A 25,113-nucleotide genomic window follows, 5' to 3' on the forward strand; every position below is an offset into this window, starting at 1 on the left:
CCATGAAATTTAAGTGACATGGTGCCTTTAGTGTGTGGAATTGTTATGGAGGCTTAAACATTTAAGAAATTTCAGATTTATTTTCCAACTTGAAATTTGAATACATGTGTTAAAAGATGCAAAAAAAGTCGTAATTCTTTAAGAGGCTGTAATTAAAATGGTTCAGATTTTCTCTCACCCAATAAAATTATAAATATGATTATTTTTGAAAATGGATACAGCCATGTCTGACAATATGATATATTACAATTTCACATTTCAACATTTTACAAATTATGAGAGTTAAATTATCACTTAAGTTGTAAAAAGATAAACTATTCTAATTAACTACAGCATATTTTTTCACTTCTGATAGAAATTTTTCAGATTTTTTCAAGTCATTGATGAAGTTTGGGAATTAAATGGTGCATGAGGAACATCATAAATCTTGTTGCTGACCTACTTTTTAATGCACATGCATAAGTTTATGTTGAGCATCAACTACAGGAAGGAATACATTGAACTCTTCAAAAATATATGCATAGAAGTTCCCAACAAATTTAAGAATATCAATGAACATCATGTGTAACTTATAGAGTATATAGGAATGATAAAATAGTCTAGAACCACAAAATAGTCTAGAACCACATCTGTCAAAGACATTGTAAGAAATTGTATATTCTGTCATGTTTGAAAGTTTGATAATAATGATAGAGCAGTCTCCCTCTAGAATTCCATTGACATAATTTACTAGGGCGGGTTGGCTGCTGGCTGTTCCGTTATTACCCTTGACTGCCGAAACAAAGTGTTTTTTTACTGTTAATTATACTAGCCATTTACTGAGTAATAGATGCTTCGACAAGATTTTGGCGTCTGTAAGCTGACTCTGTCTACCTATCTTGTTTTAGATTTCCACTCCACTTCTAATCGTCTTGAGAACGGCAACCAGAATCTTGTTATCGTTTCAACGATCAATTTGTTTTGAAAAGACAGAAGTAAAAACTGAAAAGTGTGTTGGAAATTGACAGTTATCAAAGCACTAAAACAGATATTGAAAATATTAGGAAAAATCCACACAAAAACAGATTTGTTGATGTGGAAACAAGTTGATATCTAGAAGCAGAATGTTAAATTGAAGGCATAAAAGACTGAGTTTTTTAGTTCATTTTTAAACAAATTTTACTGAAAGCTTTTAAGCCAATACAAGCACGTCTGATGATGAAAATAAAAAGCGCAGCAAGATGCCTGAGTCAAATTGTATGAAGGTAAAAACTCAGGAGTACAATAAACTTCTAAAGCAAGTGCAACTAATGATGAGGTAGAGATATTTGTCAATGAAGTAAGAAACTCTGTTTTTCCACTATCTGAATGATGATGTGCGCCAATTGATCCATAGATATCATGTTTATTGTTTTCAGACAGTTTTTGCGATCTAGGTAGATATCTTGGACGATATGAGAATATAATTTGCCAAATCTTTTTCTTAATGACAGGGTGGGTAGTTTTAGATAATGGATATGACAAATGTAGTCAGGCATTTGTTTATGTACTTTTGTCTAATCTAAGCCTCGAAATCAAACAGTGGAAAATTATTACAAAACAAGTCGTAACATTTTGCCAACTGGATAACACATTTGTATGGCTTTTCATGAAATGATGTTTGATGTTCCAGTCATAAGCGTAACTTCACGCGCAGGTTCTGGACCTCCGCGTCAGATTTTATAATTAACTTAACATTAATACTAACGATTGAAAATACAAACAATTTTTTGAAAATAGAAATATTTCTTAAAAATATTCAATCATCTTGTGCTTTATGTATTTAACGTAACACGCCAAGTGAAAAAACGTGATGGACTGAAACCAGAGAGCAGCTATGTTTTTAACGCCATATATAAATAAAGGTAATTTGTTTATAATGAGTAAAGTGAATGTAAAATTGGACGACTAAAAGTTGTCAGTTATGTATGTTATGGCTGGTGTAGGAATATTATTTACTGTTAATCATTTTTTTGTGATAAATACACATTCTTCCTGATATCGTGAAAACATTCCATATTCCTAATTGCTATCTTTTACCAAATGTTAAATGACCCTAAGTGATAATCTTTCTAATGCAGATATTTCTACCTCAAATAGCTATTATGCAGACATATTTGTGCCTCGTATAAATTTCTCTTAGTTTTTTCTGGTTCCACAAGTTTTGCTTTGTCTATGGTTATTTTGGGCTGAATTTTTTCTGGCGTGATGACATACATTTGTGTCTTTTTGCCACAATTTGTGATAACCAAGATCAGACGCAATGATACAGAGATTAGTTTTGGCAGGGACATGACACTCAGACGTCATATGAAGAAAAAAAATTCATTAATGCAAAAGATGGCATGATGCTCTTTCCAAAAGAAAAATAATGGTCAACCTTATGACTTGTTTCCCCTTTTGAATATGTATTGCATGTTCTATGTAAGTTGATGGAAAAAGTGTAGAATTTGACATTTGATTGAAAATAAAAACCAAAATTTGATTATAAATCAAGAGAGTTTTGAAACAATATTTCAATTTAAAAAAATTTGAAAACTTGACAGAAGTTTTCTGTCAGCAAATGTCAAAATGGTCACTCATGGTTGGAAAAGATAAAAAAAAGGCTTACCTGATTCACTATTATTTTCAGCATTATGTGAGGAGTTAGTATTTGGTTGACTAGTAGGAATAGGGGTGTCACCTGAACGAGATGACTGAGTGTCATCCTGCTGACTAAAATTCAAACTATGGGAAGGTGGACGCTGAAAAGATAAAAATTGAAGCATAAGTAAAACAATATAATATATATATTTAAGAATAAAGATGGGATAATTATATGAAATTGATGTGGATCACAGTATTTAATATAGTGTAAACATGTGTTACATCTTTAACCTACCTGCAGCACTGCATGTGCGAAACTGTTGGTCACATAAGGACGATAAGGATTCTTCGCAACATAGGGTTCTGCAACATTTTTAACATAGTTGCAGGTTACAATGTGACAAAATAAAATGACAGTTTACATTCTTAGAATTTGTTATATATAGGTATAAACTAATAAGAATCATATTTTTACTACCAATTTCAAGTAGGTAGTAAGATTTTTTTTACACCCTCCATATCCTAACTTTGGTTTTGTTCTTTCCAGACAAATTAATCTTCAATGTCAGCGCCTTGATATTTTTTCATGTGGAATTACCAGGGCCGATTTATTTATGATTAGAGATTATAACCTTTCTGTCAAACTTATCTAATTATGACAAGACATAGGGCGTTCAATTCCTACTAACATTGAAATGATGGAAAATTAACAGGGCCATAGACGGGCAATCCATTTCCTCTGTTTATTTTTCAGTTTTATTTGTTAGTTAACTAGGTTTTGAAATCATCACATTTTTATGTCTTGAAATTTTTATTGTTATCACACCTTAAAAGTAAACAACCCATAGAACTAATAAGCAGATAAAAATTGTACCACTTTGCCTAACATGCATATCATTTTAGGTCACAAATGACCAAATTCTTGTCCATGGAAAGAAATTCATGTGGTATTTAAGGTTTATTTTTCTATTCAAAAAACAATTGCATTGAAAGGAAAATAAGAAAAGATTGGATAAGTGCTAGTCTAAGGATGAAGTTTATTTTGAAAACAACTTGTGAGAATAAAAGCACAGTAAGCTCAAACAGCTGGGACGTAGAAAAGCAAATCACAAGCCTCTCCAAAAACATCCGAAATACAAATCTTAAAATATCAATTTCCTCGAATAGAAGATCAGATTACAAGCGAGAGAAGGACTTGCTTCACTATTGCTAAATATTTGAAGTATTCTCAATAAAACACTTTCCCATACGCCATTGTTCAGATCTTCTTTATACTGCATCCTTCTGATTGGCAGCTCAGTATTCTTCAAGCCATTCAGGTAGTTTTTTTCTTTGGTCAAGTCCCTGGTCAAAGGACCTTCTTCACCAAAAACTCCTGTTTCAAGTCATTTACATACAAGTATTTTTTGTGCTACAAGTTGTGTTCATTTTTTCAAGGGTGTTTACATCAAGGTGCCAATGAGGAGCCGCGAAATTTTTAAGAAAAAAAACTTGTCTGATGGCAAGTGGTTGTGAAGTAGGTATTGTATGTAGCAAATTACTAATGTACACACACCTAATGAATGGAATAAATACATAAGTATTCTTCAAATTGTACAAACCTACACACAATTTCTGAATGAATTACACGAATTAATAAAGGAAAATGGCGATTAAAACCTGGGTTGAATTTCTCCTTTTTCTTCCTTCCAACAATAGAGAGTATCTTCAACATGCATTTTAATCACTAACTATTGTACACCAAGATGTTGAAAAACATGGCTGCTTTTTACTTTTAATTATATGTTTAATTCAATTCCACAGCTCGTACAGGTGATAAGTAGATTGGGAATTTCTCAAGAGATCTCCTTCTTTTTATATTTCACAAATTAATCATTTCAAATTCAAATAAAAATTTCAGTTTTTAAAAGGAAAGAAGACTGAATACCTACAGCGAGCAGACCACATGTGATGTTTTGACCATGGGGAGCAATTCTGAAGATGGTGCAGAAAGAAAACACTTTTTCATCTATATTCAGAATGATTAGTTACTTGCCTCCCAGCTGAGCAAGATCCAATTTATGCTTACACCATAGGACATGCTTTTGCTTAAATTGCTTCATAGTTGTTTCATAGTATTTTTTACCTTGTATGACATTGTTATTCAATCATACACAAGTTCAACCATTTTGATTTGATTTGATTTTTTTTTAATATTATTTAATGTACTCATGTACCTTTACAATAACTTTCTGAAAGAAATTTGATTTCTGTCAATCATTGTGCACTCTCAAAAATAGTCTAACAAAACAATCAATTATAATACTGTTATATATATTGTTATTGCTATGTAAAATAACAGTCTAGGAAGTTTATCAAATGAATGTAAAGATTATCAAAGAATAAAAAATAGCTCAACATAGGTATGAAATATTTAAATGGCCATTAGACTTCATATATATATACTGTCATATGAAATGAAAATTTGACCCTGGCAGATTTTATACGGAGCCTCATTGTTGGGATTAGGGTATTAAATAAGGGCTTAATGACACCCAAATATACAGTCAAAGAATCAAAATAGCTAAAGAAATTTGAAACTATTTCTATGGCTGTCATACAGAAAATAGTTTTATATTAAGATAGGGGTTGGAGATAGACTAAATAAAAACGAGATATGAAAAGACATAACTATTATCAAGTGCGAGTGAATAGGCTATATGCTAAAAACGGCAATTTGATCTTTAAATACGACACCTTCCGTTGAATATTTAGATTTGTAGAGATAGAAAATCATTTAGTTAAACTCGTCCATAAGTCTCTTGTGTGTATTTCCTTAATATCGCATTAAAAAGGCTACCTCAACGAATGCTTTTCACAAAAAATGAGATTTTAAAAAAAATTCAGTTAAGGACTAAGCTCAAATAACAACTTCATTCAAAACTTAAAAAATACGAAACCAACTCAAAATTTGGACAAAAAGTCTAGCCACGAAATACAAGTGTCTATAATATATGAAAATATCTTTTGTTGCGTACAGCCCAGGACCGTAGAGCATCAAATAACAAATATAATGCTTTACTGAGCCTCATGTTTAACATGCTTATAATTGCCATACAAAGCCACAATTCTTAATAAGTTAGCTATTTGTCAAAACTGTCAAATAGTCCACACTTATTCTTTATGATCTTCATAAATAATTCTTTTCCATCTTTTTACATAGCCCATACTTACAAGTTATTTTTGAACAAATTTATTCAAGTATTACAATTCCTTTTCAAAATTTGACAAACCTTTTTTCAAAAATTGTGAAAGCAGAAAATAATGTGAGGTCACTTTAGAATTTTTTTTTTATAGAATTTTCAAATTACCATATAATAAGGGGTGGGATTTTCAAAATGGGAAAAAAAATTTGAAATTTTGAATTCAATTTTATCTGATTTGAAAATAAACAAATCCAACACTTGTCATGTAAAGAAAACGCAGATTTTTTAATCTGTGTGTTTATTTCAAGTGTATTTGTATAAAATTGGATCTCCATTCATGGCATAATTAGGGATCTAAGCAATAAATTCATTGACTTTTGGCTTATTTTGTAGTTAGTTTAAATTCTGTAATGAAGCAGATTAGATTATAAGATGGCTGATTAGATCTGAACATTTTTAAAATGTTACAGTTGAAAACATTTGATTTGGGTGACAGGTGTGAAGAATTCATTCATGATTTTCGTTAAACCAAATGTCAAACGAAACGTGTTATCCGTGCATACAACCATGATGATTAGTCTATAACTAATACGCAATGTCAGGTGTAACTATAATGGCAGAATCCATTTTCTTAACAATTCCTTGAATTCTACAACCAATATTGTCAATAAATTAAATTGATTCTAAGCCATCTGTTGTTTCATATCAAATTGTTCACAAAATAAAACATGGATGTGTACCAATGCACTTGTTAACAAATATTCCTTTAATTTGACTTTTATATTGATTATTTACCTCTGTATTCAAATTTTCTGAAAGAAATGCATTGCATATATATTATATTAAAAGTAACTGTTCTAAAGTTTGTATGGAATGCTTACATTATGAATAATTCTTTGTTGAAAAAAAAAAGTTTTACATGTATGTAATATATGGAACATGTGCTTCCAAAGTACTATCAAGTAGAATATAATATTGAAATTTTATTTTATATTACTAATAAAAAAATATGAACCTCAAAAAAAAAAAAAGACTGAATAAAATATATTGTTTGCCCACATTTGCTAACACATTTCTTTGATTTATGAGCGATTTTATTATTTAATTTTTTTTATTAATAAGAATTACAAGAGCTATTGTAACATATGGGTGTATGGCTAGGTAACTGCCCTGCGTTTTCATTATTCAATCAGATGTTGTAATTCAGATAATATTTGAGATTGACTTTGCTTAGATTTGTAATTGGCAGATTTTGACAAGTGGAGTTAATTTTAAAATCAGAGACATGACATTTTGTCAGGTAACAAGTGTAGATCAATCTCAAAACTATGTTGAAAAAATTAGAGTGATCATATCCACCAATATATTTATCATTAGCTCGCAGAATATGTCAAAACTTAGATATCTACCCAATCAGTTCATGCTTTATCTGTCTAATGATATACGAAGTCTCAGCAAAACTCCGATTTAGATATCTCCCCAAACCTTGGCAAGATAACATGACTCTGATTTATATTCATCCAAAGATTTGTTTACATTAACTAGATTTGGCGAGATTTATATTCATCATGGCAGGTAGAGAGAAATTTGGCACCAAAGGGAAGGAACTCGTAGAGAGATGACCTGAAAGTTTTTCAAAAAGTGGATTTGGAATTTCATTGCATTACTAAAACCACCAAACATCCACAAAACAAATTTCATGGTGATGTAACTATGCATGTGGGCAGCAGAAAGACAACAGACCAGCACATGAGGCAGCAAGATTCCTGCAACTGATAAAGCATCCTTCTGAAACCAGATGAAGAACTTCATCTCTAAGATAATGGCAACTCATGATTTCCAAAATAAACATGACATAACAGTGATAAACACCAAGAACAGACTTTCTCACAACTTGACCCATAAAAGTGTCAGTAATTCTATTATCTGTTATTCTTGCAATAAAACATCACAAATAAATATCTCCTTGCTTTCACTTGGTCTATAAAATATCCACAATTTTAAATGTTCCTAATCCTTTAAGCATTCAACACTACTACACTAGACACATTTTATGATATTCAAATTCATCAATTAAACATATCCAGAATGGACACAAAATTAAAATATTGAGATTGCTACATAAGTAAAACATACACTATGCACAATTGTAAAAAATATGAATACAAGCTAAAAAAATAATCAAGAAGACATTTAGATTTGAGGTTGATTGAATCTTGCCTTCCATTGACCCAATGAACAATAAAAATATAGAACACCAACAAACTTCCACCCTTACCACCATCAAATCAACATAAAATTCAGCCTAAGTGGACATTTATTGAGTATAGAAAAGTAAGGTGCATTGTTATTGCCATTACACGCTTTAACAAATCTTTTCTTGGCTAGCATATAAATTATATCTACTATACTGTTGTCATTTCAAGCCTTCAAACTTTTTATTTGAAATAATCAGAGGGTTTAATGTGTTTCCTATCACAATATTTTTCACGCTTTTTCATTCATGAGCAGTCATTTTCATATACATTGCCTTATTTAGATACACATTTACCGTTATTTTCATATACAACAAGTATTTGACAGGCCGAACGACTCTGGCGATGATTTATGAAATAGAAAAATAAGTGGGGTATACTCGGTCTGTAATATTTATCAATATGATTCACATCAACATGCAGAAAGTAATGATTTTTAAGCTTGGCTTAAACTACACAATGACTGGCTTCAAGAAAACATGGTAAGAGGTAAATGTTTTCGACCCATGAAATTTGAGAATCATGCTGAATTTGATAGAGCAATAAATTAAAAAACAGACCACTTTCTGACCTATAACAATTTATCGATTCTTAAAGAGGTATAGTTATGTTATAATAAGAATAGTTTAATCATTTTAATATCTTTTGGAAGATGAAGCAGGGATTTTTTTTTAGACACAGATAAGCATTGGAAAGAATAAAATAAGGAAGAAAAGCAGAGGAAAGAAGGTTAAATACACTTAGTTTGCCTTAAAAGGGTACCAATATTAAAGTTGAGGTAGTTTAAAAGGAAGGAGTTGGATACAGGCAAGCAAAGCATATTTAAACAAGAGGAAAAGAAATTCTGGCAGGACATGCACCTTTAAAATTTACGGAGAGCCATAAAGAGTTGCCTGTGCAACTTTTTCAGAACTAGCCAATCAAATTGTTGCAAGCAAAGTTGAGAGTTCAAAGGTTAGAGGACTTTGGTGCATATTCTGCCTGAAGGAAGGAAATGAGAATTAATGTTCCTACCTGTACAAGTGGAGTGGAGGGTAGTTGTCAGATTGGACTAGCATGATGTCTACTATAGTACATCGACATGACCTATAAAATGATAATTTACTACTTACTCAATGATCTCTGGACAAATTTACATTGAGAAGTGTAGGCCTATAATGGTACTACTTGACCATGTAACTATTAAGCCATGCATCAATCTGTTTTGGGCTTACAGGCAACAGAAAAGTGCTATTGTTCTGGTGCTAATAATGGGAAGAAATGACATTTTTAGAGGATCACTAGGACCTAACGGTGGAATACAGACACTTTTTTTATCAACCCAAATTCATACATGAACAGAACCCAAAACACAACATTATAATACCTGGTATTTAAATAGAAGTTAAAGAAATCAAAATATGTCATTATAAATTGTCACAAAATGTGTCAACTAGACAAAAAAATTGTCAAATTTTATTGAATTGCCAAGAGTCATGTGGTTTTGAATATAAGTAAAATCTACAAGGAGTTACAAGTGGTTACAAGTTATTATAGGGGATGAAAAATTAGGAAAATCATGTCAAAACCCAGCTGGTATCACACAACAATATCATTGTTACAAATTTTCATAAGTTATTTTCCATAGACACCATAGCGAGGTGGACATCAATGGCAGGATGAAAATATCATAAAAACCACACAAAATATTCAAAAATTTGTATAGAGATTACCTCAAAAGATCATTTTTCTTTCAAATTTCTTATTGAAAATCTGACAAAATAATCTCAAATTTATTATTTGAATAAGTTAATCGCTGGGTTTAAAATGAATTATTCTCAAGTTGTTGTGGAGTCTCCAAAGATTGAAGAGTAAGGGCTGTCAAAATAGAACTCTTTTTTAATGGTGGTCAATTTGGTGTATACTTGTAATATTTTGAAAATAGAGCTTCATCAGATATGAGAAAATGTTTTATATAGTTGATCTAAACACTGGGGTATATTTAGAGATGTAATGCCCGATAAACTGAAATGTTTTTAGAAAAAGTAACATTTTTTAAAATGATGTTATCGAGCCAGGCCATCAGGTCACTATTATGTTTATATACAATTATTTTCACAGTATTTTGGTTTATCATGAGTTAATTTGCCTAGGAAACACATTTTATAATTTGAGATAATACTGATGACATTTACGACCCCTAACCTATTTCAAATCTAGATATATCTCAATATACATCTCGGATCTCAATATAAATCTGATATCTCACTGAATAATTTGATGGTCATTTTAAAAACATTATATATAATAGCTGTTAGATCTAGGTAAAAGATAAATTAAATGTAAGAACACCTACAAATCTTATACCTTCCCTAACAAGAGGATCAACCCTTGCTTTACTTGGTTCAAAAACTCATATTTGATTGACGCTTTAAGCAATTTTCTGAGTCCAGAAATTAGAACCAATGCACATGGTCATTTAACCTTGAGAACCCCGCAGCCATTTTCTAACCACAACTGTAAAATTCCAGTTTAATGCTAATAATTGTGGCTGCTGAGAAAGACAATTAGTTATAAACTGTAGATTAAATAGTTGACAAATATAACATTCCAACTCGCATGTAATACTAGAAGACTGGAACTGCAGGACGCCTGGAAATGAATTAAATCTCGAAAATCAATTTCTGCACACAGTTAGTGTGAATTAAATGAAAAAAGGTGAACATTATGCTATAATGGATCAATGTATGATGGAATGATGGAGGTGTCTACAGGCGTCAGTCGCTTTGAGTTCATTTCAGAGGGTCTTCCTCTATGATAGGTGTGTCCTGGTATCCATTAAGCCATTTTGCTTTCTAATATTTGGTTACCGAATAATATTAGAATAAAACTGTATTCATTTTGTCATCATTTCACATTTACTTGTTCAATGAGACATAAGAACATGTGCAGTGAATGTAATGACTTTAAGTGGAGACATGCAGGATGCTGTAGAGCTACTGGAAGTGTCGTCAACATAAAAACTGGACGGCAACATAAAGAAAAAGGGGAAGATAACTATCATGTGATTTATGGGAAAGTAATTCAATAGACAAGATGAAGCATACAGCAGGTTTCCTACTGAGTCTTAAATTGATGAAATATGTTAAAGTGGTAGAGTTTAGATCTGTTAAAATACGGACTCGGTAACGATGATAAAATACAGCTGGTCTCAAATCATGTCTGTTACCAGTTAGGTGAATAAATACGTCTGTATTTAACAGCAATTTACATGCAGTTCTTACACAAATATACCAAATTGTTTGTTGAAATAACTTAAGAAAATAAAAAATTTCACATCATTCGGGATATTGTTTCCAAAAATACAAATTCAATATGTTTGTAACATTCGACATGCTTTTAGAAAACACTGTGTGTAAATCTAATTAGCTTATTGTATGAAGATAGAAATTTGAACATGGTAATTTCAACAAATAGGTCAAATTGCATTATTAGACTTAAAAAATAGGTCAATTTACATTATGGGGAAAAAAATTGCATTGTATTGGGCAAAAATATAGGTCGATTTGCTTTGTTTGATTTTATACAATCGTGAAATGGTTTATTTTAGCAAATATTTGCTCAATAAAAAATCAACAATATAGTGAATAGTTAGATTGAAGCAATGGAATGGATATTAAGCAGGAAGCTGTAGCATTTATCAATGGACGTTAACAATCGTTAATTGACTATTGTTACTGTAGTTTCATCGTATTTTCATGGCCATTTCTGATCATATGACTGATAAATAACAAAAGACGGGAATTATGAAATTTGATGCTTTAAATTACTGCCATTAAAATAATTGTATAAATGAAGGGAAGAGAAGAAAGGAACTCTACGTTATATCAACACTTATTTACATAATTAAATAACCATTGTAGACCATTAACAGACGTTACAACCATATAAGGAATCAGCACTACAACACAATTTTTTACCACCAACATCGTTTGCTTCAATCAAGACTGTTTTATTCTTTTATAATTGCAGGATGTGACAATACCATGCTTGACAATCCATGGAACTACAGCATTGAAATGTTTACTATAAGATTCCTGTAACTAGGTTATGCTGACCCAAATGTAGAATTCTCCCTCCACAACCTATTCTTTTAAGTTTCAAAACCGTCGTTGACCTAATAATTTGAACTTGTGTGATGAGTAAATAAAACAGAAGTAGCCTAAAAGTGATATTTAATGTTTAATTAGTAGATAAACAAGATCATTAAATATCTTGCCCTAAGGCCAGTTCAGTTTTCTAACATACATATACTTACATTATATACTTCAAATAATTTAATTAGGGTGTGCCTTAAGCCTGAATGTTACCCAAATGCTTAAAATGTACACTATTTTACAAAACATATTAACACCAATTAAAAGAATGTATAATTTCATACTTGCTTTGCCCTTTAAATACAAAATTGCTCACATTTGAATAAACAATTTGTTTACTTTTAAAGAAAGGGAGGAACAACTTACAATCTGAAAACCTCTTGAGAATATTGAAAAATAGCCCCAGGGATAAGTTAATAGTCAACACAGCTTGGTATAATGAAATAAATATGTCTTAGATATAAATTGTGATAGCCTTGGTCTACTTCCAACCACTAGACCAATTCCATGATAGTGGCAATCAAACATGGCACCTTGCTGGACAATTATTCCATCATATCAGCTGTTAAACAGCTGCAAGGTATTCTGGTATTGATGAAGTGGGTTGAAGTAGGTTTAGGGTAATTAATGAAGAACAAAAGACTGGTTACTGAAGTTAGTCCTCAGAGTGACTTCCCCTGACATTGACCTATTAAGAGGGGTATCAGTAATTGATTAAAGAATATAAGGAGATCGTATTCTTCTTAATCAATTCAGCTCGTTTAATTTAACTCATTAACTTATTAATTCAATATACTTTTACACAAAAACTTTCCAGACATTTTGAAATTGGAGCCAAACTGGGGAGGATCCTGGGTAATGCAATTCTATCTGCCTTTTGTTGGAACCAGATAGGGGAGGATAATCCAATAAGATGCCTTTTGTACTCTTAAAAGACATTATTACATGCTTAATTTCAGAGAGAACGAACTGGATTTTGAGTTGTGGATAACAGATGATTTAAAATCTATGGTTTTATGGAAATTGAAAAATATTATTTTATCCCCGACAAGGAGGGTTATATATATAAGCTTATTGAAATTTTGCTGCTATTATTGAGCTAAACAGAGTATAGAAAATAAATTTGACCTCTTTAAGAAGTTTTTCAATTTCAAAGGGTATTCCTTATCCATGAGAACCTAAAGTTTAAATCTTCCAGGTTGTACTTTCACAAAAAGGTAATTAATGTTATGTTCTCGCCATATTGTTTTAAGTAAATTGATTAATCAATGTCCATTATGTTTCAGATTACTTCAGTCCATTTACTACCAGGAAAATTGGTCCAAGAACGAAGAAATGTTTAAATTGCTGGGTTTAATGGAAATAAATAGTTACTATATAAAGCGCTAAGAATTTGTTGTACAGTGCGTAAACCATTTTGCTGGTATGAAGAGATAGAAGTATGAAGGCAGATGTGTTTTCCGCTCCAATCTTCTCAACGTTTCTTCAAGTGTAAAATTTGTGCTAACAAGGCGTGCTTCCTATTATACGTTTTATTGTTATCTATCCCCTTCTAAACCTCAACTTAATGGAAAAGACACAAGAAGAGTTATTTTGGCCTATTCTCCATGAGATGAGGTTCATGGTAGGGGCAAGTCGAGTGTAAATATTCGAGGACATTAAGGCAGTAATCTGATTGTGGAATTGATCATTTCAGCCTCCCCTCCTGGAGAGTTTATATCATGGCTAACAAGTTTCGTATGAATACAACTGTGAAAGCATAATATAGAAAATCATATAAACACGAAGCCATAAATTTTCATTGGTATTTAATAGGAATCGTGTTTAAAACTGGAATCTAGGCCGTTTTTAGCACTCTTTGAGTTTTTGAATCAGTTCTCTCTTTTAAGTAGACAACTTTAATTCAGCTAATGCTTCATAATTGAATGAGATGACTAAATGAATAAAACAGTAGCAGAAAGAATCAAATTGTCGTAAAAATACCGTAAAATGTGGTGAATATAATAGTTAGTATCTACTTTATTCAAGTCCCTACTGTGAATTCTACTAATTCAAGTCTCGCTACTAATATAATGCAAGCATCACTGACTTTAACTATTTCTCTATAGACACTATAGAATTTTTACAACTCTTTCATTGCACCAAATTATCAACGGAATGTCTTAACCAGAGATGCTCTTTTATGAGCATTCTCTGACAAAATATGTCATTTGATTCATCTAAACATATCATGGGCAAACAGGCAAATACTTGTAAAGTCTTCACTTGTGTTGTGAACTGTTTAAATAGTGGTTTTTGTTAGTAGGCTATATATAAGTTTTCTCTTTATGATTGTATATAGATAAAGGCCTAATGAGTTTGAATGTACAAAGAAAAAGTAAATTTTTATCAACCCTATTATTCATAGTAATAGCATTGTTGACATTATACATAACACCATTTGTGTTGTGTTATGCAATTTGCATAATTAGCTGCATAAATAGTACATTTCCATAACATTCGCATGCAGCCCTGTTTATTTTATACAACATTTACGTACTGTACTACACTTTGTTTAGATCGGATCACTTAGCACAAATTTCAATACACCTATACAAGCATAAGCATTGCCCTTTTGCATTCTTAATTCTGAAATGTTTGCCAAAGTTAAAGCTGTTGTAATGGCAAAGTTTCTTAAAAACCAATAAAAGTTATTTATGATGTATTTCATTCAATTTGATAGAAATTTCTAGGCGTCTGTTGGGAGAAATAAAACTTTGACATATTTCAGAACCAAGTATAACATCACTTATCTATAGTGTAGAAATGGAAGTTAGATTGATTTTTGATGTTGACAATCCGTATCACAGAGAGGCATTAGGTGTTCTGGAAGAGAAAATTACATTATACCATCTTTATCTTCAAGACCACCCCAAAGAGTGAATCGACAATCTCTGAGAAAGGAGTCACATGATTTTATTGACGGTAAATTAAGTCGCTAATAATATAAATATCAACAAATCCATACGAGTCTAATCTTCCATAACAACAAAGGATCAAATCAGCTCAAAGGCACAATGAAAACAAATTTTCTCTTTCTTAAAGTCAGCTATAGATTTCAATTCTAAAGACACTCTCCACCTTATGTGTATCTTCACCAACCCCTAAAGTTTACACAAGTCGACAAAAGTAAACCTGGCCATTTGTTCAGAATGATAATACTGTAGCCCCTAATCTAATTCAGTTATCCCTTCATTCTATTCAAAGGTCAGGATTCATAACAAATCTCATATTGACAATCTATTTTAGCCGTTGACTTTTACCCGCTAAACGGTCCAACTTGATTTACAAAGTCACACTCAACTATTTGCTCAACTAATAGTTAAGGTGTTGCTAACAATTACTGTGTTTTTGTAACTTTTGCTGAAATAACAAACCGTTTGAGGATACAATGAGCAGAAAGAGAAGTAATTTGACGAAAATGTCAAAAGAATAATTTTTATTGAAATCGTGGCTCCAATCAAAGAAATTACCTACTAGATATATATAAAGAATTGCAGTTAACATATTTAAATTAACCAATAGTCATATAGTGAAGTCTAATAGCCTATAAAATTGCTCACTAATTACTCTCAATGACTCCATAAAAGCGATAATGAAATTTTATGCTGTGTTTATGGCTCAATAATTATGGAATATAGGAATCTTAAAATTCTGAGATTTCAAATTTATAGTTACTGAGTAACACTGATCTTACAGGACAGTTACAAACAAGTATAGTCTTTCTCTGAAAGCAAAATCCAAAATTCAATTTTTTAAAATTCTTAATTAAACACAAAATTTTAAAATCCTCAGCCAATGCATTTGTGAGTTTAATTCTATAACAACCCAATTATCTAGATCTTATCTAAAATGAATTATAATGGAAATATCAATACCGGTTCTAAAGTGAATAAATGAAATATAAATAGATAACATAATCTGATATACTTCAATAGAAAAATACAAGCCTATCTATTTATCCAGTAATATTCAATCAATCTGAAAACCATGATGACATTTTTACACCTAACCTTGTCAAAACCAATAATTTGCAGCACCAAGTGACGAAACAAAAGCAAGGAAAAAGCGAAACTTATGAAGCGTATCAAATTTGTGCTGTAATTAAGTCACAGGCTTATAGATTTCATTGTCAAGGGGCAAACTCAATGATAACATCAGCTTCAACTGCATGAATAACACTTTTTGCATGGTGATGTCACTGTGAGATATTGACCGAGTGCCAACCATGATAGAGACGACTTAACGAGTCGAGTTTTCAATTCTCGTTTATACATTATTTCTTTTCCTATTCTAATAATTCTGTCTTCAATGTTCAGTTTGCGTTAGCTCTTCCATCAGCATGCATTTTCCTTCGTTATAATTTGATTATTTGCTGATAAAGCCTGGTAATCGTGGACAGTCTTTTGATGGGAAAATACAGCAGGAAATAAGCGAGAAAAGAAATAGCTGCCTATATCTGATTTTCTCTGGATGAGACTCTAGTTCTATTTCTACATTCAATCATCACTCTAACTGATTATACTGCGATAAACGGCAAACAGAGAATTGATAGAACTGCCTCCAGTTAATGGGAGAATGCATGACGGGAAAACACCATGAATGAGCAGACTAATCGCAGGATACTGTAGAACAATAGCTCTAAATATAACTCTTTCAAATACTACACTAAAATAACCCTTCACAATCTAAATACATTCAATCACGACTGAAAACACACAGATTATACAGACCGGTTCAAATCTTCAAACATAAAAACTGAAACAGGAACTCTGGGCCCCAGGCCTCGATTGTGTTGAATGGAAAAAGTACACAAATTAATTGTCCTTAATCATAACAGACTATCAGATATCAAAATTGATGAAATGCTTCCAGGGCTGAAATGTTGAAGAAACATGGTAGCTGGCTGGTTCACATCTTGGTCGACAGTTTGGTTTGAAAAGTTACATTACTTTCTCATAGATTTAGCACATTCTACTTTTGCTTATCATTAAAGATCTTATGCATCTGCCATTGCTTTAGTGATGCCTTCCCACAATGCCTGAACTCAAATAGCAACAGTTGCTCTGCCTAAAGACATCTTAAAATATTTAATTTCTGAGTCCTACATCAAAGGATAGGTATTTTGTTTAGAAACCTAAATGGTATGAAATGTAAACAAAGAAATAATGAGATAATGCATCCCCTTGTTTGAAACCCTTTTACTCCATTTTCTTATCACAACCCCTTTAACCCCTTATCATCATCTTCATCCTGAGATTAAAATCTTTTTACTTATAAAAATAGGTATAAAAATGTCATACAATACAATTAGGGAGTAAAAGGAGGTTTAGAAGAAAATAGCTACAGTATAACATAGTTCTATCTTAGCCCAGATCAGATAATAGGCTGAGATAAAAAGATAACCCCTAGTAGGCCCTTATTTCAATAATAAGTTAGGAAGAAGGAGGGTCTATTGAGGACAGAGATGAATAACCTAATCTTATATCAGTAGTTAAGTAACTTGTATCCAGGTTCATCCAAGCTGAACATAACCCTAGGGGCTAATTCAACCCTGGCACCACAAGACCCTCCCCTTATCAATGAACTCTCTGAAGCAGAAGAAAATTGTCAAGACAGGTTCTGACTGTCCTTTTTAAACCTTCTTACACAATTAGGGGTAGCTTAAACAACCCACTTCTTCTCCTTAATAAAGCCTGAACAAAACCTCGGTCATTTTACTCTCATTATTTCCTTATCAATTTGTTATCATAGCTTTTGATCTTCTTTACACTTTTTATTTATTCTTTTCATTCATTCATCTGCATATTTCCTATTCATCCAATCATAAAGAAATCACTACCTTATCCACAAAATCAAAAAGCTGAACCGAATTAAATCAAGTATTGAAACTTCAAGACAAACTTACCTTGTCAAGCCTCGAAATCAGATAGATATCAGAAATTAGCAATATTCTCATTTAGTATATCATATTAATGATTATCCTACTTTATTTAGAACATAATATTTTCTAAAAATATATGATATTAAATATAAATATAAATTATAATATCTATAATTCCAACAATTAATTAATTTCTAATTAATATATAAGCAGGATTTTACAGGTATAAAAAGGTTATAAATAAAATATCAGAGTTCATTCATGATATATTGGTATATTTTACTATAATTTTAGCACAAAATCACTAATTTTCTTATAAATAATGAACAAATATTAACCTTTATGCCAGATCAATAAAAATACTATAAAATTATCCATATTGGACTATAATTAGTAAGTAAAATACCAAAGTACAAAATATACTTAATTTTAAACTACATAGTATATATTTATACTTTTACCACAAATTAATCTTTTATGATGAATGAAAAAAATGGCATTCATGAACTAGGATCTGAACCATTGTTATGAATGGAAAAAATAGTATTTATGATAATGGATAGTGGCTCAGTATATCACTAATTTGCCTCATAAATCAACCATTCATTAGACTCTATTATCAAACACTGAGTTTCAATTGAAGGACAAAACCAGATATTCTTACAGTACCAGACCTGCTTTAAGATGCAGGTGGATTTGATTAATTGGACTTAATTTGAAGGAAAAGAGAAGATATTTGTTGGGTCTGGGAATGTTAAAACATATGATTTGATACTTAATAATTGTATGTTTTTATATAATGATTGATGGCTTTCCACCATTTTCTTTGGTTAATGAGGGTATTTCTGTTTGTGTCTTTCGTTTGAAGAACTCAGATAAATACACACAGCAATATGAAAATACCTTCTTCCAAAGAGGATTGTCTTTCAGTCAGTGTAATTGACAACAAACGAACATGACCTTGGAAGAGTTTTTCATGACCTTTAAAAACCTATCGGAAATCTCGTTCTATAACTAGCCCACAACTGTCATTATAAAAATCGAGAAAAGTGAGATGAAAGTTATTTAAAAACATACAAGATACCGGGCAACATGTCTACATTTTGTCAAGCTTCACTGACAAACAATAACTTAGACCTATTTCAAATATGGCGACCACCAAACGACAAACTGCTTTTTTCTCTCCCAAATTGTCTCATGATTCAGTAGTTATTTGAGAGGTAATTTGTAGGGTGTTTTGTTACTCACAATTTTCTGAAGCCTTGTAACATTCCAGCTCAATAATTCGTCTAACAATGTCCCAAATTCACAACATTTTTTGTATCACGTCATTATGTCAGTACCTATGCCACAAAGGGAGCTTTTTTCACGATCTGAACTACAACAGTGTTCATGAAACGAATTTGGATCAATGCTGTTTTGATCGAAAAATAAAATTAAACATTTCAATTTTGTATAGGAATGTAACTTCATGAAGTAAAACAAAAATGAAAGTTTTACAGATTAAAAGTACGAAATGTTTAACCCGAAGTCCATATCTTGTAAATTAATAATCATTTCACGAAAGATCCCGTAAATACCTGCGGCCTCTCATAAATGGCACATATAAATTTAATAGATGAACGATTGAGAGTTGAGGAATAAAAGCTGATGTCTAAGTCAAGGTGTTTTTCAATAAAAAAAACAATCAAACTAAATGACACAATCTGTAAGCCTGTCATTTTTATGATCCAAGAATTGTCCGTAGTATTCATTAACTGTCGTAAAAATAATCACTTAATGGTTGCCGTGACCGTCTCTACTTGAGACTGACCTCTGAACATGGGGGTAGACAGGAAATTCAAGATGGGGGAAAATATAAAATTGTCCAAGATAACCAACCACTATTTGGATAATGAACAATTTTGTTGACATAATTTATTATCCTAATGAACAGCAAAGGTTAAAAATCATACACAAGAGCCTTTAAATGATAATTCTAAAGAAGGCAGATAGGAAAACATGGGTGTCGAGTGATAAGGTTTGCTGCGTTTTTAAAAATTGAAAAAATATTCGAGTGATCATTAATTTCGAATATATCCAATCCAGAATTTTAAAAAGTGGTGACATTTTAATAGCTTATCAGGGCATTGACTGTATAACATTTAAAGTGCATCGTTTGGAGAGTATTAACCACTTAAAGCATTGATTAGAGGTTATTTCGGATATTTGAATATTTGAATTTCAGATTGTGTGTTATGCAGAATACATACAAAAAATCGTGGGTCTTACCTGTTCCTGACTATTTTCTGAAATATCCGCGGGATTATCCAGACCCCCTGTCGTTGTGGAGGATTTAGGAGTTCCTGAAACTGAGCCCGTCGATTCCCTATCGTCTATCACTAGGTCTATAGGCATTTTTCCTTTTAAACAACTGATATAGCGATGGCAAAAATTGTCACATAGTTCGTGCACCTGAAAATGAGAAGATAATAAATTGAGTTGAAAATTAAATGAGACAATTTCCCAGTAATTTACAATCTTTTTATAGCTTTTATTTATTTCTTTTGTTTAGAACTACTTCGCGTGATATTCGTTCGCCGATTATCAATACTTGTCGAAATCGTCGTCTGCTAGCCCAAAGTCACAGACACGAGATCTCAATGGCAACCGGATGTTGATATTATTCTTTCATTTATACAAAATATTTTTGTAATATTTTACCGAAATAAATATCTATTTTGAAAAACGCGATGTTTCTTTTCCATATACATTAGAAATATTGCTCAAAAATTTGTATTTCTATGGCCTAAAATATGTCGGCAAATGAGCAACGGTCTCGGATGACTTAAATTCTCATTTCACGACTGGGGTTTAAAAAATATTTTCAAGATAAAATCTTGACAGTAATAATATAAATCTGGATTTACACATTATTGTGATGATAAAATTTGACACAGTAAAATTTTCAGGACACAAAAATTTACATTATGATAAGAAAATGGACTCATAATATTTTTATCTGATGGGCGCAACTTAAATGTCTTGTAAATCCAGGTGTGTTATTTAGATATTTTTCAAATTTGGGACGAAGGGTCGTTATGGGGCTTTATCTAATAAAATTACTTTAGAGAAATTTTTCTTATCTGTGATGTTTATTTACTTAACACTGGCGTTCCAAAATCACCACGAAACCTTGGGGCAAAATGTCATCGCCATGGAAAGATTTTGAATTTTTAACTTTATTTTTAAGACATAATATATCTAAAATATTCTTACCTTTTCTAATTCCAAAAGATGAAAACGTAAAACTTGTATGGCTTGAATCATCTGAAAAAATTACACATTTCTAAAATTAAATTCAGCAAAATTTATGGTGAATATTTTACATTTGGTTGGCATAAAAAAAATGAAACATTTTGAATATAATAAAAGTTCTAAATTTAATTTTGTTCAAATGAGCGCTGAAAGATATTCTTTTCAGAATTTGACCTGTGAAAATTGTAAAATGCGGGTGGGGATATTATAGGCAAATGGCGCTAATGATATTTAGATGGCGTTCAATATTTCTCCAGATTTTTTCTTAAAATTTCAGCTTTGTTCCAAATCTGCCAGACCATGCGAAGAAGTCGTTAAACCATCTGGGGTAGAATTCACCATTTATATGCACGAAAAGAAACAGTAGCAACCAGAGAAAAATTAGAGAAAGAGTATTTTTGTTTAGAGTATTGCTAGAAATATAAGCCGCCATTTTCTGAATTTCCCCAGTGGTCTGATGGTTCATTACCATGCCTTTAAGCCGTTAGTCTTATTTCTAAAATCTCACATCAAAATCACTTGCACCGATTGTTTCGTTTGTAAGAAAATTCCTCTAACGACCGTTTGGAACGAAGCGCGTTTACCCGACGAAGCCATCAACTAGTTACGAGTCACAAATTTTGATCGACTTTTGGCCGCAATGGTTCACCGGGGAAAATAAGCTGTTCTCGTTATTATTTCTACAGCCCCGTAGAAAATTAAAGAGAACATTTTACTAACGATTTATTTAATAATGACATAAACAATTCCAATTTATAAACATCATTATTTTTACCTATTATTATAATATAACAAATTACACTGTAAAAAGTTACCGTTAAATTTACGGCTACAAATGTAATATTTTACACATTTGCATGTACAGTATATTTTACACATTTAAATGTAAAGTTAATATTACATTATTGATCCACCGGTTTAATTATTTGGAATGCAAACTTACCAAACTATCCAATTCATGATTCGTAGAAAAGCATTTACTATCCGATCGACCCTGAAAATAATTTATCAGACAGAAAAGGGAGTTAGTGAATGAAATGAAATAGACGTAAAAATTTATGGGAAAGTTAACAATATCTTTCTAAAAGCATGAAATAACAATATCGCCTGAGTTTCGCACGCTTCATAACAAGTTTATAACAAACTTGACCGAGTTAACTTTTATATCGTGCTTATTCGGGTGAATAAGAAGAGCTCTTAATTTTACAAATCTGTAACATTAAATCGTTTAGCCATCGCATTCGTACATGTACCCGCATTACCAATTTCAATGACGTTGCGTTTAGAGAGTTAATTTTCTTGGTTTCGTGTGAGATAAGATTTTTTCTTAACAAAATTGCGTTTTATTCATTGTGTAGATTAATATAACTAAATGATATTATTTTTACTCGAAAACAATAAAACTTGGAGGCAAGAAGAAATGAAAAGAGAGGCAATGGAAACATTAATAAAGTTCTTCATTATGCCATTGTTTCTGTAGAAATGAAACGGGAGAAATAGGCCTGAATGCTCTAGACCATATTCATAAATCCCAAGTTAGATTAAGTTTATTTAATAAAACCTTTGCTGTGACTCGCAAATACACAAATGTGTAAAATACGTTGGTGTAGCACAGTGGTAATTTAATAAGCATTTCTCGGTCATTTACTTAATTAATGAATCACATATTCCATTGAAGCTAGTCTAACAATATTAATATTGTCCAAAACCCTTTCATAACTTAGATATATAATATCATTACATAGTCAAAAACTCGACCTAAATTCTTTGAAAATATTCATTCATTAGGCCTACCATTCTAACTTTGAAAATAAATTTGTTAATGCAATTTTTAAATCTATTTTTACCATAGACTAGTCTAAAAATTCTAAAATTACAAGATTTTAAAATCACGATAAAATTGGTCATACGATAGCTTGCGGCTTAAAGATATTATCATCAGCGTAAATCGATATAACTACTTTATATACTGTCTACAAAACTAACTAACTGCACAATAAATTTGGTTTTTTAATTTGTTGCGATTCTAGAAAAATGCATCAAAATGCATATTCCATTTGATATAATTTTTTGCAAACGTTTTTAATAAAAAAAATATATTTTTAAAAGTTGTATATCAATTATAGACTATAAATGAATTCGAATATAAAAATGTATAATATATATTGCCCTATATACACATTGTAATAAAATACATAAAAGATAATTTATTGCAAGTTTAAATCATTTCTATATCGATTTGAAAATATATCAGTCTATCCGGAATGTCATATACTTAAATAAATATGTCCAATATATTTTCAAATATCATAATTATATCACATGATATTTGTTAAATGATATTTGTAAAAATATTCTCTTAATCACCCTTTTATTTGGCATTAATTTATAAAATCATCTGAAGGTAATTTAATAAATATACGTCTCTTGGTAATTGTGGAAAAACACGGCTATATTATTATCATTTCACACTTTTAGAAACCATTGGAAAATTCTATTTAATGTTCACACAGGCAGAGGAAAATATAAACAATATTATCGTCAAGAAAAATATTTTGTGGTAACTAATTTGGATGGGTAATTAATATACAAAAATACGTACTAGCACTTGTTTACTGAATACTGCAATATCTTCATTAAAGGACTCCGACGAGCACACATCACCCCCTGCAACCCCCGGTTCTCGAGGAGTACATGTGGCTAACTCGCATTTTTCAAAAATAAGTGCGAGTAAGGGAAATAAAGGATGTCTGCAAGAGAAAAATATGGAAAAACCATCAAGAACTGCCGAAATCTATATGAAAACATGGCGGCCATTTTGATGGTAAACGCGTTGACCGACAAGTTTGTAGAGTGAGTGTATCGACTATTGCCATTAACAAGCTAACAGGAATATCAAGTTAAAATATGACACAAGCAATGATGGCATAGCGACATTAGTTGTCACTTTAACATTCTTATAGATATAGACATTTTAACTGTACTAACGTCACTTTCCATTGTCAATGTAGATGAACTATTAATAAGAATAACACTGAACGTTATTAAAACCCGTTATTATATACACGTGATACATATACAATCAAAATATATTATCCACTGTATCACATACATTGTTTTAAACTTTGGACTTTTATCACCTTATTTCTAATTGTCTATTTATATATTTTATCATATAAAAATGTGAATAATTGAAATTATTACATGATATACAGACAAATATAATTGTGTATATAAAGAAAATTGTATTGACCTTATATATGGAATAATAAATCATAAAACTTACGAGTATATAGAATCTTTATCCCTTTTTAATTGTGAATCCTGAGTAGTGCTCATTACTCCTGGCATGCTACTACTTGAGGTATATGAGGAAGGGTATTGATGAATAGATCCACTATGTGAATGAGAGAGGGGGTGAGTACCCATAGAACGATGGGGATCACCGTACATTCCTGCGCTTTCCATACCCCCGTAATGAGGCATTTCGTTATCAAACTGAAAAACAAAAGAGATAGCATTAAAATAAATCCATGGTTAGCTGCCGTATCAATTTCCCATAAATAATATTAATAGCTACGCTTAGCGGTCATAAATTGAATTTGAAACAAGAAGACTGATACGTACCCTCTGAGCCATGCCAACCGATGATGTTAATCGGTGGTTTGCTGTTTAGTATATCACTTGCTTATTGCGTAAGGTTTTTTCTTCCG

At 31.3% G+C, this 25,113-nt stretch overlaps 1 protein-coding gene across 1 annotated transcript in view; it reads right to left on the reverse strand.

Annotated features, from left to right (window-relative positions):
* The window catches only part of LOTGIDRAFT_121570 (hypothetical protein), a gene marked incomplete at both ends in the record, with an annotated part of 69,673 nt that extends 44,781 nt beyond the window's left edge, over positions 1–24,892 (reverse strand). The window contains 6 exons of the mRNA XM_009059060.1: positions 2,630–2,714; positions 20,375–20,557; positions 21,362–21,412; positions 22,344–22,394; positions 24,009–24,150; positions 24,687–24,892. Coding sequence (XP_009057308.1) covers positions 2,630–2,714; positions 20,375–20,557; positions 21,362–21,412; positions 22,344–22,394; positions 24,009–24,150; positions 24,687–24,892 — 718 coding nt within the window. The remainder of the gene's footprint in view (positions 1–2,629; positions 2,715–20,374; positions 20,558–21,361; positions 21,413–22,343; positions 22,395–24,008; positions 24,151–24,686) is intronic.
* Between the last annotated feature and the right edge of the window lie 221 nt (positions 24,893–25,113).

Source organism: Lottia gigantea (assembly GCF_000327385.1).
Source record: "Lottia gigantea unplaced genomic scaffold LOTGIsca_37, whole genome shotgun sequence".
In the NCBI taxonomy this organism is placed as follows: domain Eukaryota; kingdom Metazoa; phylum Mollusca; class Gastropoda; family Lottiidae; genus Lottia; species Lottia gigantea.